This window comes from Pituophis catenifer, unplaced genomic scaffold (assembly GCF_029215685.1).
Source record: "Pituophis catenifer annectens isolate HBS135680 unplaced genomic scaffold, rPitCat1.0.hap2 SCAF_1, whole genome shotgun sequence".
In the NCBI taxonomy this organism is placed as follows: Eukaryota; Metazoa; Chordata; class Lepidosauria; order Squamata; family Colubridae; genus Pituophis; species Pituophis catenifer.
In genome coordinates, this window is record NW_027256881.1 from 204,718,408 (window position 1) to 204,737,388 (window position 18,981).

An 18,981-nucleotide genomic window follows, 5' to 3' on the forward strand; every position below is an offset into this window, starting at 1 on the left:
TTCTAAAGACAGCCGTGCGTCCAGGCCAATAACTCGCCCCCAATAGCCAGCGATGGCACCAGCTGGCTATATCGGGACGCCGGAAGCCATAGCCACTCGGTCTTGGAAGGGTTGAGTCGAAGCCTGTTACTCCCCATCCAGGTCCGCACGGCCTCCAGGCACCAGGACATCACTTCAAGGGCATCGTTGGGATGGCCTGGGGTGGAGATGTACAGCTGAGTATCATCAGCGTACTGATGGAACTCCACCCCAAAACCACGGATGATCTCACCCAGCGGCTTCACATAAATGTTGAACAGAAGGGGCGAGAGGACCGACCCCTGCGGCACCCCACAAACAAGGCGCCTTGGGGTCGACCTCTGCCCCCCTGCCAATACCGAAAGTGACCGATCGGAGAGATAGGAGGAGAACCACCGCAAAACGGTGCCACCCACTCCCAACCCCTCCAACCGGCGCAGCAGGATACCATGGTCGATGGTATCAAAAGCCGCTGAAAGATCTAACAGGACTAAGATAGAGGAGCAATCCCTATCGCGAGCCCTCCAGAGATCATCCACCAACGCGACCAATGGCATTTCTGTGCTGTGCCCAGGCCTGAAGCCGGACTGGAGCGGATCCAGATAGACAGCTTCATCCAGGTACCCAGGAAGCTGTTGCGCCACCACACTCTCAACAACCTTCGCCAAGAAGGGAAGGTTGGAGACCGGATGGTAGTTAGCCAAAACAGCCGGATCCAGAGCAGACTTCTTTTGGAGGGGCCTCACCACCACCTCTTTCAAGGCGGATGGCAAAACACCCTCACTCAATAACTAATGCAAACTCAACTAGTTTGCATTAGTTATTTATCTTAATATTTTTAAACTTCAGTAAAACTTGTTATAAAAATTTACAAAGTTTGGAAAAAAATGATTCTTGCCCAACTTACCACAACTATTGCAAATGATATTCTTAGCATATCTGTTATATCCATGATGGCATACCTATGGCACATCTGCCAGAGGTGGCATGCAACGCCCTCTCTGTGGGCACGTAAGCTGTCACCCCAACTCAGCTCCACCATGCATGCACGTGCGCCTCCCACTGGCCAACTGGTCTTCGGGTCTCTGTCATGCATGTGCAGGGAGTAGGGTGCATGCGGGGCACACATGTGTGGGGGCAGGATGCATATGGGGGAGCCATGCACGCATGCGCGGGGGGCACATGCATGGGGTCATATGCACATTGCATTTTGTGGGTTCGGGTGCGCAGTGTGCGCTTTGGACACTTGGTCCGGAAAAGGTTAGCCATCACTGATATATATGGTTTGGGTGTTTATGTATCATTCTGGTTTCTTAGCCATGAGGGTCCTTTGTTTTATATACATACGTGGACATGAATCCATATCCTCATATGTATATTACTTTGTGTTTTAGTGCCTGTGTCATGGGTCATATACCACAATAATATGGATTGTATAGGTTTGATGTTTAGTGCTGCTGCATGAACTCAGACATTCTGGTTTATGAACAGGCAAAAAGATCTTCATATAGTTACTTGTTTTGGAGGTTTTTTCAGCATTTCCCTGCCCCCTACTTGATTTTATCTTGCAAATTCAGTTTTGATTGAATCATACTAAAATTTGGGGAAAGAACTTTACATTGGTAATTGCTGTAGTGCCATGGCAGAGGATACACCATTCTATCTGAAACCAAAACAAGGGACGTGTTATCTCTTTGTACAAGTATGGATCCATTGTGCCTCTATTTGTACACTATTGGCACTATACAGCAGCACAGAGGATTGGAGTAGGCAGACTGCTGTGGAATGTACCATCATGTTGGGAATTATATTCTCCCAAATTGACACGTTGGGCTTTGTTATTGTGGAAAGTTAATCTGAAGAAACGAGGAGGGGGAGGAGAATATGCTTGAATGTGAAACACTAACAAACTACAGAATTGTACCCTCTTTTAAGACAAAGGGAGAGAAATGCTTTCTACGTGCCTTAAATTGATAGTATTTAATTTATTTAGATACTAATGCATTTCATACTGTTGTTTTTCTCAAAGCATATAATCATGTGAAAAAGTAAGTACACCCAGAGGTGGGCGTCACATAATGTAACAACCGGTTTGCCAGAACCGAAAACGTGAGCATGCACGAGGGGTTTTAAACACACGGCGATTATATAGGATGGGATAGCGCCGGGGCTGTTGAGAGGGCCCAGCCAATGGTTAGAACTACCAGTTCGCCCGAACCAGTCTGAACCGGCAGCAGCCCACCTCTGAGTACACCCCATTGCAATTTTTGACCTTTTCTACGTATTTCAACATGTAGGTGTCTGATCTTCATTTCAATAATATTGATAGATAAAAGGGTTATAACAAATATCAGGCAGCATTTATATTTTGTGGTCCATTGTGTAATTTAAATAAACATAAATGCAACTTTTGCACGTGGAAAAAGTAAGTGCACCTCCACATTTATCACTTTCTCAAATATCTAAATATCAGGTCAGAACAAATGATTAGAACTTTGTTAGAGAAAATTTGTCTTATGAAGCTTCAGACACTCAGTTTGATTTGCTCTTTGTTGTCAAAGTGTTTGGTATCTCCATACCAAGATCAAAAGGGCACTTTCAAGCTTCAGAGAAGTTATAGATGCTTACAAGTCTGGAAAGGTATTTTAAAAAGATCGCCAAACAATTGGACATCAATCATCTCACTGCCCGGAAGTTTATCTACAAAATGGAGATTTCAAACAGTTGGCAAGTTGCCCAGGCTAGTCCTTCCCAGCAAGTTCAGTCTCTAAAAATCTCAGAATTTCATCATGTGATCTACAGGTAACTATTAATGTAAAAGTGTTTGAGTCTACCATTAGAAGCTGCACAATTTAGATTTACCTAGAAAGTGTGCCAGGAAAAAACCTTTACTGCCCAGAAAGAACCTCAAGGCAAGACTCCTATTTGCTCATGAATACCTAGACAAAGTCCAGGAATTTTGGAACAATATGCTCTGGGCAGACAAGGCAAAGACAGTTATTTGGCCATATAATCAGCACACATGTTTAGCAAAAACCAAAGACAGGATTCATGAGAAGAACTTGACACCAAATGTCACCATTTGTTACCATTTGTTACCATTTTGTGGTAAAATTACAATTTGGAGTTATTTTGCTGTGTCAGGACCTGCACAGCTTGCCATCATAGAATCCAGTCTGAATCCCTCATTGTACCAGGGGTGCTTGAAGATAATATGCTTGAAAATAATGTGAAGCCATTTGTCAGAATATTAAGGCTGAACCGAAAATGGATTTTCCAATATGGCAATGATTCTAAATGTTACAGTAAATCAGAGGTGGTACTCAGCAGGTCTGACCAGTTCTGGAGAACCGGTAGCGAAAATTTTGAGTAGTTCGGAGAACCGGTAAATACCACCTCTGACTGGCCCGCCCCCATCTATTCTCTGCCTCCCAAGTCCCAGCTGATCAGGAGGAAATGGGGATTTTGCAGTCACCTTCCCCTGGAGTGGGGTGGGAATGGATGTTTTATAGTATCCTTCCCCTGCCACGCCTACCAAGCCACACCCACCAAGCCACACCCCAGAACCAGTAGAAAAAAAAATGAATCCTACCACTGCAGTAAATCCATCAAAACTCCCTTTTTATGATCCCGTAATCCCTTAATTTGGGTAGAGTCAGAGCAACTGGATGGAACTAAGCATTTACTGGCTGAATAACCTTCCTGATGTCATGTGGAGTTTGCAGCAGATACTTTTTCTATGCGCCCTAGGGAAGAAATATCTGGGATTGAACTCTCAACCTTCCAAGTGGGAGGCAAACTCTTCACCACTATGCTAACACTCTGCTCAGGGTAAATCCATCAAAGAATGTTGGAAAACAGAAAGAAATGGAAGGTCCTGGAAAGGTCCAGTCAAAATCTGAATTAAACTCCATTAAGATACTGTGGGTTGATTTGAAATGTGCTGTACATGCAAGAAACCCCTCAGACATCACACAGCCGGAAAAATTATGTACGGAGGAGTACGAAAAATTCTTCCTTGTTAGTGTCAGATTAGTAGATATTTATAAGAAATTTCTGCTTGAGGTTGTTTCAGCAATAGCCGAGTACTATCAGAGCAAGGATATTCTTAATTTTTTCCCAGAAGGAAATTGCATATCTGTAATTTTTTTGTTTAATAAATAATTGCAAAGTCAATTTTTCATAGTATTTTTGTTGAATTGTATCACGTTCATCATACTGTTTGAATGAATATAAAAATTGATATTCCATATATGTTAAACTTTGCAAAAGGTATACTAACTTTTTCACATGATATATATTATTTAATATATGAAATTTATTCTTAAGAGAATATTTCTAAAAAGAAAACATAACCTAGCAAAATGAAAAATACCTTATTTTTAATATGAGTTTCTGATAAATGACTTTATTTTCTACTCTGGTTGTCCAATCTAATTATGAATTTTTAACAGGAACTTTAAACTCTGGCAGCAAATATCGTGCAATGTGGTTCAGAAATGAAAAATGCAATTCAGAGACATCAAGAAGCTTGAGCATTTTAAAAAGTCAAACTTGTAGTGCAGTTTTGTTCTGGTTTGCTCAGAAATAATTCTGTGTCCTGTGGGCATTACTCCTAGTCAATGTACGTGGGATTATAGTCTCAGTTTATTTAGAAGATGTTCTGCTGAGATCAACAGGATGTATTTCAAACTAAATAGGATGGCAATGTCATCCGCTTAGTAGACATTTTACTGATGTCAGTGTAATAAAAATGATAAACATGTTGCTGGTAATGCTAAGGGATATGGCATTTGGCTTAGCATGGTGGATCCTATTGCATAGAGAAAATCCATTTTTAAACTTGAACAGCAACAGATACCTGGTGGAAAAGCCACTCGCATTTATCTTTGCTATTTTTTTTCCCTAATGGATCAAACCTTAGAGGATAAATGTACTTACAAAAAGAGGCAGAAAGGGGAAATTTGAACACGTGCCTGCCCAATTTCACTTTTGCCTGTAAAGTGCAAAATAATCTTTATAAGTGGAATTTAGAAAAATAGAATCCTAAGAGTTTGAAGGGACTATTTGGGCTATTGACTCCAATGCCATGCTCCATGCATGAATCCAGATTAAAACATCTATAACGGTGAAGGTGACTGTACCTCTTTGAGAAATAAGATTTTTTTAGGAGAGCATGAGGAATGCAATTAGTGACTATACCTAGGTTTAAAAACAAAACAAAACGTATAACACTAAATTTCATCTTAGAAAAGGCTCAAAACATTTTGATGCTTCAAAGAAATCTGTCACCATATTGTCTGCAGAAGACATCCTTTGTCATGAATGGATGATCGTTGTTTCCAAGTAGACCTAAGCAGAGTCTGAGCAGAGTCACCGTGATTCAGCTCTTTTATGGCAGAAGCTGAAGCCTTGGAAAGAAAATAGGGCAATTGGATATAGCCCAGTCCTGGGGACTAAGATTTTGCCCTGAAGTTCCTCTAAGAAACTTGTTTTATTCTTCTCTGGAATCTGTTTGGAATTTTTTTTTTTTGTTTTGCTATCTTAGTTGACTATGGAATATTAAGTTCTCTTTTTGTTTCATACTCTGTCTTTTTACGGTATGGCAAAGAGGACAAGTTAACCAGTTATTGCCATCTGCCAAGCACTGTGATTCCTTTGTAGAACAAGGCAGGTATACAGCTGAATCCTGTACCAGAGAATAAACTGAATCCTTCACTTTCATGGTTATGGATTTCTAGGCTTAGACTTTGGGTTATACTTGTACTTGTTTTCTATGAAACTGTAGGCATTGTATTGGGTCTTCCGCCTGTATCTCTGGAGAGAAAATTGGAGAAGTATTTGAACCTATTGAAGAAGGCAACAGCTTGTATGCCTGATGCTTTGTGTCTTTTCCAAATTGTAAGTCTTGACCCAAAACCGTTGCTGCAGAGGTGATATTTGCACCAAGGCAAATACTTGCCCAGTAGACTTAACACCAGCCCAGGGAGAATGAAGTCATTTGAAGACGGCAAAGCTGCAGGGTCATGTTTCCAATACAGTTGAGTATTCAAAGGTAAACAGGCTGGTGTCTGAGCCAGGGCCACAGTGGGTAGTTCCTGTCAGTCATATAAGGTAGACCAGACTAAGAAACCAATGCCATATAGATCAAGACTATTTTTATTAGAGGAGGTATAGTAACCTCAAAAATAAAGATCATGGTCATCAGCAAACAACCCATTAATTACCACTGATAAATTTGGAAGGAATACCACTAGAAAAAGTTGAAAGGATCACGTACCTCGGTTTTAATTTACATGAAAGATGGGACATGATCAGTGAAGTAAAGACAAGGATAGAGAAAGCTCGAACAGCATTCTTCAAAATGAAAAAGGTCTTCTGCAGTCACGACATAAGCCTAAGACTGAAAATCAGGCTTGTCAGATGTTACATCTTTTCTATCCTGCTCTATGGAGTAGAGAGTTGGTCTCTGACAGAAAAGCACTTGAAGAAACTAGAAGCATTTGAAATGTGGATTTACAGACGGCTGTTATGTAAAAGTTGGGTTAACAAAATCACAAATGAGGAGGTGATAAACCGTCTGGGAAAGCAAAAGGAAATCATCAAAGCCATTAAAAAGCAAAAGTTAGATTATTTTGGACATGTGATGCGACACCCAGAAAAATACAGCATCCTTCACTTAATTCTCCAGGGAAAAATTGAAGGCAAACGAGGCCCAGGCAGAAGAAGAACATCATGGCTTCCAAACCTAAGGGACTGGTTGGACAAAGCTCAGCACTTTTTCATATGGCTATTGACAAAAATAGGATTGCCAACATGATCGCCAACGTCCAATGATGGACATGGCACAAGAAGAAGAAGAATAGTAACAGAATCTTGGAAATCTGATTGTGCTTCCCTGCCCCCTTGCCTTTATCTCCATGTGAAGTAGGAAGTGCTTGTTTGACTCATTTTCTCATACTAATTTCTTGGAATGGATTCAAGTCCTCCTTATCTGATCCTCTTGGCTTTCAAGGCATTCTCTCTCCTCCACAGTTCCTGGCAATAAGCAAACCTGTTCTACTAAGGAACCATTTGCTGCACAATCCAGATTTGAATCATGTGGAATCAAATACTTAATTAGTGACACTTAGTTGTGTGTGGGATCAGAAGACTAATGATCCTGAACCAATGGCAGTTGAAATTAACACCTAAGGACACAGAAGAAAGTAACACATTGGCTGTACTATGGAAGAACCTCAATCCTGTGGAGATTGTCATCCCAGTTGCTCCAAGAGAAATATGGCTGTGGTTGAGAAGAAATGCTGGATCTCTTACAGTAGTAATTTCTGTTGGTTTGGAGCTGCAGAAAGAAAAGGAGCTGCAAGTGGCCCATTCCGCCACCTGGTGGTTGGAGTATATATTGCATAACCCTCTGGTGATCATTTCGTGTGGGAGCAGGATAATTTAGTTTGCTGTTGTCATCTATAGAAGCTGGATATATCACAGATAATTTTTGCATCGTTTTAGATCACCATGGGTATCTTTGCTCATTGATGGCTTAGAACTAATTGCAAGTTACATTGGCATTCCTAGGGACAAAATTGGCAGTTCTGAACTTGTGGGCATCTTTTTTCTTTACTTATTCAAGCATTGTTTGCTAAACTGAGTAAATACTGTTCTTTGCCCAGAATTTGTGTATGAAAGCTGTGGACAGAGTGGGAAGACAGCTGCTTAGATATCCAAATTTTGAGGTGGCCGGGGAATCTAGTCTTCCTGACCACATTTGACATAACATCCATGTTTACTGTAGCTATAATCGCTCTCAAAATGTAATGTGGCTTCAGCCATGAAAAAAATAGGTATTATTCAGTAATGAGGAGAACACATGACTCTGGCAGGCCTGGATGATTTGCTGAAAAAGGCCTTCACCCATCTTGAGCTTCACATGGGAAAGCTTTCCCATGGCTTCTCAATAGCAGAAAAGCTATTGGAAGAAACCTTGCCTCAGAGCCTCTTTATGACAATGTTATAATCCAATAAGCAAAGCAAAGGAAAGCTCTTTCCTTTGCTTATATGGCTTAAGTTCCCAAAACTCTGAAGGCGGCATAGTCATTCCTGGGAATGCTGACAGTTGAAATGCATACACTTTGGGAGTGCCCACACTGGAGAAGGCATCAGCCAAAAAGAGCAAGGCATTGTTCCTCTCTATTTTTCATTGCTTAAACTCTGCTATAGTATTGTGTCTGATTCTGGGCACCATATTTTAGGTGGGACATTGATACACTGGACCCTGTTCAGAGTTCATGTTCTGCTGAGCTCATAAGGGGCTTGAAAGAAAAAAAAAAGTTATAAGGAACAGTCAACTCTGTGAAGAAAAGAAGACTCTGGGGAGACATGAAAGCTGTTGTCAAGTATCTGTAATGCAGTCATTTAGAAGTCAGGCCAGAATTGTTTAAAGTTGTTCCAAAAGACAAGACAAGAAACAATGGGTTTAAATTACAAGGAAGTAGCTTTTGGTTTGACATCATTGCAATTTTCTTAAAAGTTAAGAGCTGTTCAACAATGGAATAGACTGCCTCAGGAAGATATAGATTCTCCTTCATTGGAAACATTTAAAGAGAAGCTGGATTGTCCATCAAGGAGTAAACAGTATTAATTTACCTGGGCAGTGGGGTGGAATAATTGATCTCCAAGATTCCCCTTTCCTTGTTCTATGATTCTGTAATATGCCATTGCCTAAACTCTTAAGGCTATTTTAATGGCAACTATGCTATTACAGATACCATAGATATTTGGTCTATGCATTCTTCAAAACCAATTCGGTAGGAGTACTTCGAAACTTATGCAAGCTCAGCCCTGCTATTCATTGTAGCATGCGTAAGTCTTCAATGTGATTCTTAAAGCAACTACACCTTTTTTTTTTTAGGCCTAAGAAAGATGTACATGCTGAGATGAATAGCAGAATGTTTCTATGCTCCTTTTTGCATGAGATTTGTTGTTGTTGTTGTTTTAAATGTTCACCCGTTATGGACAACTAATAATTCATTGTAATAAATATTTCCTAATCCGTTAGTACAATACTTCTTTCAGAATAAATGTGTCTAAGGAGCCCTTTTTTATATCCTCCCTGCCCTGTTAAATTTGAGATTGCATCAGGAAAGCCTACTGTATCTACCATATCAGCTCTGCAGCTGGATGTTTTCGCTCCGACTGACCATGATACACTTGATGTATGAAAAAGCCGACATCTTGCTACAGTTCGACTCAAACTCAGTGAAATGGTACATGGCTTTTACATTGTCCTATCAGAGTTACTAGGGGACTGTAGTAACAGGAGAGTCTCTTTCGTTAGGAGGTTTTTATGTTCTTTAGAGAATGTCAAGCCAGAGGATTAGCTTGGAGTAAGTCTGATTCAGAAGAAATATAAAGCAGCTGCCTGAGGGTGGTTGCATATAGGGCCCACTGCCAAGTTTTAGTTCTGAAACCAAATAATGGTGGTTGCATTTTTTTTTCCTTGTGGAAAAATGATAGCTATGTTGCATAGTAACTGCCAAGTTTAATATCTGAAGCACATTGGGCTAAATCTTGTATAAAAATGGATCGTATTCTTTTAAGGTAGCATTTTCCAGTTGAAGCAGGAAAAAACATGATCCAGTTTAACCTATCTCATAATGCGTAAAAGCTCAGGGTTTATAAATAAGGCATAGGTTCTTTGAAGATTAATGTATAATAATAATAATAATAATAATAATAATAATAATAATAATAATAATATCCCTACCCCAAGCCATAAAAGTACCATATACAGTACCCGAATATAGCAATGTTGCTTTTGGATTGTATCCTTATTCCAAGACGTTCAGGGAGCTGTCTATCATGTGAAGTTAAACTAAGACACAATGAATAAAAAAGCAGAAGGGAAAAACAAATTGTTATTCATAAGGAACAGATGGAGACAATAGAGAAGGAATAAGCATGGGAGTATCAATGGCTTTCTATTTTCCTGATTGTGATCCATTCAGACTGTTGCTGTGCAGAGCTTCCTTCCTGATCAGCTAGCTTTTCATATGCAACATCTTTTTGATCTGAGGGTGTACCTGTAGACTCTCCCATTTAATCTTTTTTAATATGCAATTCAGCCCAGCCATGCATTTGCATGTCAATCCCAAACCTGGATAAATGAGGAGGGTTGAGATAAGACCTGGCAGCCTACCTTGAAAAGACCTCAGCAAGAAAATGTTATGGATAGGCTCACAAATGAATCAGATAATAGTGCTCATAGTGGGACCTCCAGGTCAGAAGGTACCAACAAGCTACTGGGAAAGAGCAAGAACTTGCAGTGGATAGTCAAAACATTGAAGATGTGCTTTTTTTTTTTTTTTTTAATTTGATTTATATGCCGCCCTTCTCCGGAGACTCAGGGCGGCTTACAATGCGTTAAGCAATAGCCTTCATACTTTTGTATATTTCTACAAAGTCAGCTTATTGCCCCCACAAACTGGGTCCTCATTTCACCTACCTTAGAAAGGATGGAAGGCTGAGTCAACCTTGAGCCTTGGAGAGATTCGAACCAGCAATAATTGCAGGCAGCTGTGTTAATAACACGGTGCTTAGACCACTGTATCATCAAGGCTCTTAATTGTGCTTTAGGCAAATCCAGCAGGAACCCCTGACTGTTGATGCAGCCATTGGTGAAAGTAAGAGTCTATGCCAGGGGTGAAATCCAGCAGGTTCTGACAGGTTCTAGAGAACCGGAAGCGGAAATTTTGAATAGTTTGGAGAACTGGCAAATACCACCTCTGGCTGGCCCTAGAGTGGGGTGGGAATGGAGATTTTGCAATATCCTTCCTCTACCACGCCCACCAAGCTACGCCCACAGAACCGATAGTAAAAAAATTGGATTTCACCACTGGTCTATGCTGTACAAAGACAAATTGCATAATAATGTGGAATGTCCGAGGAATGAGCCAGGGTAAAGGGCCAGGTTGAAAACTGACCACCTTGGCATCATTGAGTTACACTGGATAGACGACTATTTCCAGTCTGAGGAATTTATCCTCTATTACTCAGGACACTAAAAAAAACAAGCGAAGTAGCATTTATCACAAGCAAGAAACTTGCCCAAGCAATGGAAAGCTTCTTGATAGTTAATGTGATCACATTACGGCCATCCAAATCTGTGCCAGACTCCTCAGTATCAGAGTTGTCCAAGTCTATGTCCCAACAACTAATGCAAGAGAGGCTTAAAATAGAGGGTTTCTATGCTAGTATCGAAAAAAACTGAAGCAAGCACCCTCCCATCCCAGACGTCATTTACATACTGAAGAATTTCAATGTAAAAATTGACAGCCAAGGAGAAACAGGCATCAGTGTCAGCTTTGGACTTGGAGAAAGGAATACTGCAGGTGATTGCTTCAATTTTGCATGAAAATCGATTTTGAATCACGAATGTTTGGTTCAAACAAAGGAAGCGTCACTTATATGCCTGGACCTCACCAAATAAATTGCACCGTAATCAGATCAACTATGTCCCATGCAGCCATAGTAGATGATCCAGTTCAGTCCTTGCAGTCAAGACATATCTGGGTGCCAATTGTGGTTCAGATCATGAATTGTTGTGGCGAAGATCAGAGTCAAATTATGTAACATCAAAACGATAGCACCACAAAAGAGGTTTGATATAACGAAAATCCCTTCCACATATGCAGTTGAGGTGAAAAAGTGGTTTGAGCTGCTGGGCAGTGCTTAAAAGATGCCCAACGAACTGTGACAAGAAATGCAATCGACCATCATTGAAACATCCCATACAGAAAAGCACTACTAGCTCTTAGATGCAACCATCGGAATAGCTGAGGAATGAAAAACAGCCAAAGCAGCAGGAAATGAGGAAGCAAGAAGACTGAATGTGGATTTCCAAAGAGCAGCAAGGAAAGACAATAAAGATTACTGGGGCAGCATTGGAAGCAAGTAGAAGAGGACTGATTGAAGAGCCACATTAGGAATGCGTTTGTGCAAATTGGAAGGATTCAAAGACCATCTATTGCTCATAAAAGCATTGTTAAAAAGAAGCAAGGGAAAGAACAGTTTGACCAACAAGGTGTCAAGAACAGATGGTGTGAATATTGAGAAGAGCAGTATGCCAGTAACCAAGAGGCCCAGCCTTCTCAGAATGATGAGGAAAGGGAAGCAGAAATAGAACCAGCCTCCTTCAAGAAGAAGTTGTGTGGGCAATGAGCCAACGACCAAATAACAAGGCCCCACGTATTGATACCATCCCGGCAGAATTGCTGAAGCCCATACTACTCACAACCATCATAACCTTGTGCCAGAAAAATTGGGAAATGAACACAAGATTGGAAAGGAACAATATTCATTCCATTGCCAAATAAAGAGGACTCCATGGATTGCTCCAATTACCACACAATTGCTCTCATCTCTCATGCTAGCAAGATTCTCCTTAGGATCATACAACAACGCCTAGCACTGACCATCAAAAGGAAATTACCAGATGTTCAAGCTGGCTTCAGAAGAAGTCTTGGCATTTGTGACCATATTGCAAATCTACACTGGATGGATGAAAAAAAAAAATCAAAAATATCAAAAGAACATCTACATCTGCTTTATTGTCATGTAATGTATGGAATACCTTGGGGAACGAGGGGAAGAAATGTTGCCTAGGAAACCATCAGACAAGAGAGACAGGAACTTAATGGTCAGCAAAAGAAATTTAGGAAGGACCAGCCCTAATGGATCAAGCAGTTAAAAGTGGTATCGGGAAGTTTGTAACTTTCAGATTTGTGAGACTGATGTTGGCCCTTCCAGATTAAATGGGCAGGAAACATGATTAGGGGAGCTACCGGTAATTCTACCTTAATGTAAGGCTACATTAACACAATTTTGCAAGTCTGAAAATATAAACTTCTCACCACCACTTTTAACTGCTTGACCCAATAGGATGGTTCCTTTCTTAGTGAACTGGTCCAAAGAATTTCCCAGAATCAGACATGGTTAAATAGATATCATCATCATCATCATCATCATCATCATCATCATCATCATCATCATCATCATCATCCTGTTCAGGAGGCTGTCCTGCAGACATGTTCTGAATACTCTGTACCAATAAAGGAAAATAATTGTAGTTCAGGGTTGAAATGAGGGATCCTTGGTGCTCTCTGAGCTTGATTGTTTTCTTGCAGATGTTTCATTATCCAAACTAGGTAACATCATCAGTACTGAATCTGATGATGTTACCTAGTTTGGGTAATGAAACGTCTGCAAGAAAATGAACACTCTGTGCCAGCAATGCAATATTCTGCTACAGCTGCAATTCAAAGTGTTTTCCTGTGCTTAGTTGTCAGCAAAAATGTAAAACTGTTTTGGAACCACCTCACGATACTGTTCCGTGTAGAAAATTGGAGGAGATCAGGAGAGTGGATCCAGCTTGTCCCCCACAGTTGGGGTGGGTCCAACTTAGCAAGACCCCATCTCTCAAGTCCCTCATTTCTCTGTACACCTGGAATTGAAAGAACTTGGTGGCCACGCATTGCGTGTGCTTTCAGCAGGGGAAAAAAGGGGCAGTTCCCAGAACTGTTCATTCCCAGGGCAATATTGAGGATCCTATGTAGCACACAATAGTAAGATGGGGATTTCGGAGACGAGGTCTTGCTGAGCCCCATGGATAAATTGCAAGTCAACAATTCCCTATCTCTACAAAAACATGCACATAGAGCATTCTGAAAAAGACTGAAAAGAAACTGTTTTGCTAGCCGGGCAAGTGGGGCAAACAGAAAACATTAAAAGAGTTGAAACTAAACCTTGATTTTTTTTTAAGGAACACCTTTTCAAATAGCAAAAAGTACCGTCAGTGTGAATATTTGGGAGGAAAGATGAAAATGGGCAGTGACTCAGATCTGGCTATTGGAGACCAATCTGGAATACAAGCAGTCCTTTCTGTGATTTCTCTGGATGCTCAAAAAAGAAGAAGAAGGAAGGAAGGAAGGAAGGAAGGAAGGAAGGAAGGAAGGAAGGAAGGAGAGAGAGAGAGAGAGAGAGAGAGAGAGAGAGAGAGAGAGAGAGAGAGAGAGAGAGAGAACTACTAAGAAGAAGACTGTTAGAAAGAACAGCGACACACACACCCTTTTGTTTTTTAATGTATGTATTGGGCTTTGCAGAACGAGGGTGAACATTTTAACCCTCCCATGTTCGTCAACATTTCAGTTCCAGCATAATGCAAATGGTGTTACATCTGTTTTGCAGGGTTGTTTGAATGTGATGGAAGCCAAGATTCTTAAGCATCTAAATTTGCCCTAATGATTCAAATGCTTTCATCTTTCATACACAACAGTCGAAATAAGTTGCATTGAAATAAAACAGACCTTTTTTCCAAGTGAAATTTATTTTTACAGGAGTGATGGTAGCTATTAAACTTTTGAGACATTTCCAAAGTCTTATGCTAGGTCACTATACCATTCCTACGAAGATTTTATAAAAGTTTTTATAAGGAATTGTTTTTCCCAAGACTTGTATTGTATTGTATCTGATGTGAATTGATGCGAGTCTGTTCCTGCAGAATACATACCATAGTGAAGGTTTGTTGTTGCTGTTAACATGACGGTGATCACTTCAGATTTTTTACCGTAATTAGCAGGGAAAACCCTGCCAACCTATTTCATATTTTATAATATGTCCAAACAAACTGTACTCCAGTTCATTTTGAAACCACAATTTATCATACATTCTTGAAGACAAGAGGGTTGCAGCAAAATCTTGGACCAGCCTTCTGGATTGTCATGCCAAATTTCAGTCTTCAGCTGAAAGTAAATGTTGCAGACATTTCTGTTTAGAGGACTGAATGTGCCTAAATATTTGCTTTCTTAACTGAAAAGTTAGTAACACTAACAAGTTAGTAGAAGGCAGAGGAGGAGATCATCTTTATTCAATGAACTTTCAAAAGTCCCGGTATAGCCAGCTGACGCCATCGCTGGTTATTGGGGGCAAATCACTGGCCCCCATGGAAAGGGCCCGCAACTTGGGCGTCCTCCTGGACGCACGGCTGTCTTTAGAAGAGCATATGACGGCCGTGGCCAGGGGGGCCTTCTATCAGGTTCGCCTGATATGCCAGTTGCGCCCCTTTCTAGATCAGGACTCCTTACACACGGTCACTCAAGCACTCGTCACTTCTCGTCTGGACTATTGTAACGCTCTCTACATGGGGCTCCCCTTGGGATGCACCCGGAGGCTCCAACTGGTGCAGAATGTGGCTGCGCAGGGGATTTTGGGAGCGATGGGGCACTCCCATGTGACTCCTCTCCTGCGCGAGCTGCATTGGCTTCTGGTGGACTTCTGGGTGCGCTTCAAGTTGTTGGTGATCACCTTTAAAGCGCTCCATGGCTTAGGGCCGGGGTACTTACGAGACCGCCTTCTGCCACCAATTGCCTCCCACCAGCCAGTTCGCTCTCACAGAGAGGGCCTCCTCAGGATGCCGTCAGCCAGACAATGTTGGCTGGCGACCCCCAGGGGGAGAGCCTTCTCTGTGATGGCGCCTACCCTCTGGAACAATCTATCCCCAGAGATACGAGTGATCCCAGACCTCCGGACTTTTCGTCAGGCCCTTAAAACCTATTTCTTTCAGTTAGCTGGGCTGGCCTGATTTTATATTGGTTTTTAAAATTGATACTGATTTTAATTGGAATGTTTTAAATTATGGGCCAAACTTTATTTAATTATTTTAAAACTATTTTAACTTTTGTGTATAAATGTTTTATTTTTGGCTGTTCACTATCCTGAGTCCGAAAGCAGAAGGGCGGTATACAAATTTAAATAATAAATAAATAATAAATAAAAGACTTATTGAAGTGTGTGCGCATGTGTACATATGTCTATCTATCTATCTATCTATCTATCTATCTATCTATCTATCTATCTATCTATCTACTGTATCTATCTGTCTATTTATAAAAATCCTCATAACCCTTTCCACTTTCCATTAATTCTGGCCTTTAGAATAATATATTTAGAATTAAAAGTGCAAGTATGCAAAACACTTTTATACTTTTTACACTTTTACAGATACTTTTTTTTATTTTACAAAAAAACTTTAATTTTCTTAATATTTGAAAAAATGATATACTTTACATTGATATATTTGTGTGATTTTCTATTCTTTTTCATATTTCTTTCGAAAAACAGAAATGATGCCATGTTTTAATAAGAATGTCACTCCCTGACATTTAAAATTAATGAAGCATGATACATAACATTCAGACTGTGTGTTTCTATTTCTCAGAAGTAATTTCTTTTGTCAAAGTGAAACAAGTTGGGATGTGAATATTTGTATTTCTATGATGCCAAAGGGAGAACTAGACTGAGTTAGCAAGATTTGCTGCTTAAAATGTGGCTGGGTTCATAAATTGTACTAATAGCATTAGCAATAGCACTTAGACTTATATACCACTTCACAGTGCTTTACAGCCCTCTCTAAGCAGTTTATAGAATCAGCATATTGCCCTCAACAATCTGGGTCTTTATTTTACCAACCTCAGAAGGATGGAAGGCTGAGTGAACCTTGAGCCGGTGAGACCCGAACTGCCAAACTGCTGGCAGCCGGTGATCAGCAGAAGTAGCCTGTAGTACTGCATTATAACCACTGGGCCACCTACTAAACAATAATGTAATTTGGCTTCCATTACTGAGAAAATCTAGCCATTGTGAGTTTTAGATCACTATTGATGGCTTCAGCATGTTACCTAGCCAATTGTGGCTTCCTTGTTTATCACTTTAACTTATCTGAGATACCATTTCCAGAAATTTTGAGCAGCTTAAAAGGCATATGCATAAATAAAGTTAACAAGAATAATAACAAATAATTGGGGGGATAAGGTTAACAAGAATAGTAACAAATAATTGTCTGGTACAGAACCAATTGAGCTAGCGTAACCTCCATCTCCCAAAAGGCCAAATGTCTATCAAAGCAAAATGTAATAGGGCTCAGCTATTTGGAGGGGGGGAGGGGGGCCGGGGGGGGGGGGCTCTTCCAAAGAAGGAAGCCATATTGAAAATGCTCTATTACAGTGACTGTGTAGATGGCATTTCATTGCCAAGTGAGTTCTGGAACATGTTTTTTCTCCCTGATCTTTTCACAGTGGTAGATTCATCTTGGAGGGCTCGGAAATACTATATTTAGGCCTTCAGCTACAGTGGGTTTTAAAAAGTATAACCAGCAATTGAATTGCCCCTAAAAAAATTACAGATAGCCATTGCTCTCATAATAGTTATATGGGTAAACATTAGTGGATCCATAACTACTTGAATCAGGTGGGATAAAGAATTAGAGGTAGATTGCCTGGACAATGAGAATGCGTTTTAACTTTTATAGCAAGAGTATCAGTGCACCTTAAACCATGATTTATACAACCAAAAAGTAATATTTAGAATTTATTGGATTACATTATCCTGAATAGAAAGGATTGCCTGAGGCAGCATTTTGTTGGAGCTGTAAGAAAGACAATATTTGCTTAAAATGTATGTTTTTACAATGTCCCATACTTAGCAAATTGTGGGAGAAAGTAGTGGATTATATAAACATGCCTGTTAACCCAAAGCTAACATTTTTAGAGGATAATATTGTGTTGAATTACATACCTAGTACATGGACAACTGGACTATGTAGGATTCTCCATGCCCTTATTACAGCTAAAAGACTTGTATTGCAACATTGGAAAGATAAATCTATTGCCCCAATACTCAATGGACTGAAGCTTCAATTACACTTGGTGGTTTCAAGCAGATTGCATATAGACATAAACTTTGTATGGATAAATATAATATGGAATTCATTCAAAAGACAGCAGGCTAAAAACATGTTAGCTATATAAGTGTATTAGGAATGAATACCTTATATTTTATGCTTTTCCTGTTGTATTTTTTCATTCATTTTTAAACCACTTGTTATGTATTTTGTAATCATGTGTGCATTTTTATGTCTGTTTCTTTTAACTTTTTTTCTTTCACTATTCTAAATGCCATTACAAACTTATTTTAAAATAAAATTACCTGAACAATCTGAGGCTTCCAAATAATTCATAAGGGGCGTTACTCAATTAAACATGGTTACGTTGTGGCTTACCATGATCTGTGAATCCAATCTATATCATAGCCTTCTAACTCCCATAACCTGAGATTTTATCATGGTGCATTTTATTTTCCTTTGGCATGGGCTGGAGATGAGCAGAGATAACTCTCTGTCTAGAGAGTAAAGTGATGCTGGTAATGCAAAAACATGCTTGGTTTGCAGTATAGTTAGGTATTTCCACTAGCCATTCCTTGTCACCTCTCCCTTTCTGTCACATGTTTTCCTTGCAAATTGGCAGTAACCCTACTAACTAGCCTAACTAGATATTCAAATTCTCAAAAGTCTTTTGGAAAACACAAGCTTAATTTTCTTTTTATAGTAGGCAAACGTTGTGGTCTACCTTGCTTATGCACCTTGTGTCTCCTCATTATATGTATGCTTTTGTATTACTATTGGTATTTAGCTCTGATTTTAGTGCATCTCAGCTGTTGGTATATTTTTAAAGATGCTGCATATCCTCTTATGCCAGCTTGGTCCATCTAATTCAGTTCTGTCAACATCAGAGCAAACATCCTTTATCACTAGCCATGGTGACTAGAGTCGCTCAAAGTTGTAATTCAGCAACATCTGGCAGTTGTAGATTCTCTGCCCATTTTTATACAATCACTCTTTAGACAAGTGTCTTCCCCAGCCTTATTCAGAGACTGAACAGCATCTTTTAAATGCTCAATGAATGTTCCACCACTTCGTTATAGTTCTTCCCCATTTACTATATCTACAGTATCTGTCTTTTTCTTCTATTGACTTCTCCAGAAACCTTTTTCGGGATGTCTGTATTTTATTGTCTTGAGCATTGCATATCCAATGTTCTTTCTATTTGGTGTCTGTACCTGTTGGGTATTTTGTTA

General features: G+C 40.0%; 1 protein-coding gene across 1 annotated transcript in view; it reads left to right on the forward strand.

The window, feature by feature from the left end:
- Positions 1–18,981, forward strand: part of CCDC148 (coiled-coil domain containing 148) — a 99,370-nt gene that overhangs the window by 5,237 nt on the left and 75,152 nt on the right. Inside the window, exon 4 of the mRNA XM_070956986.1 lies at positions 9,545–9,554. Coding sequence (XP_070813087.1) covers positions 9,545–9,554 — 10 coding nt within the window. The remainder of the gene's footprint in view (positions 1–9,544; positions 9,555–18,981) is intronic.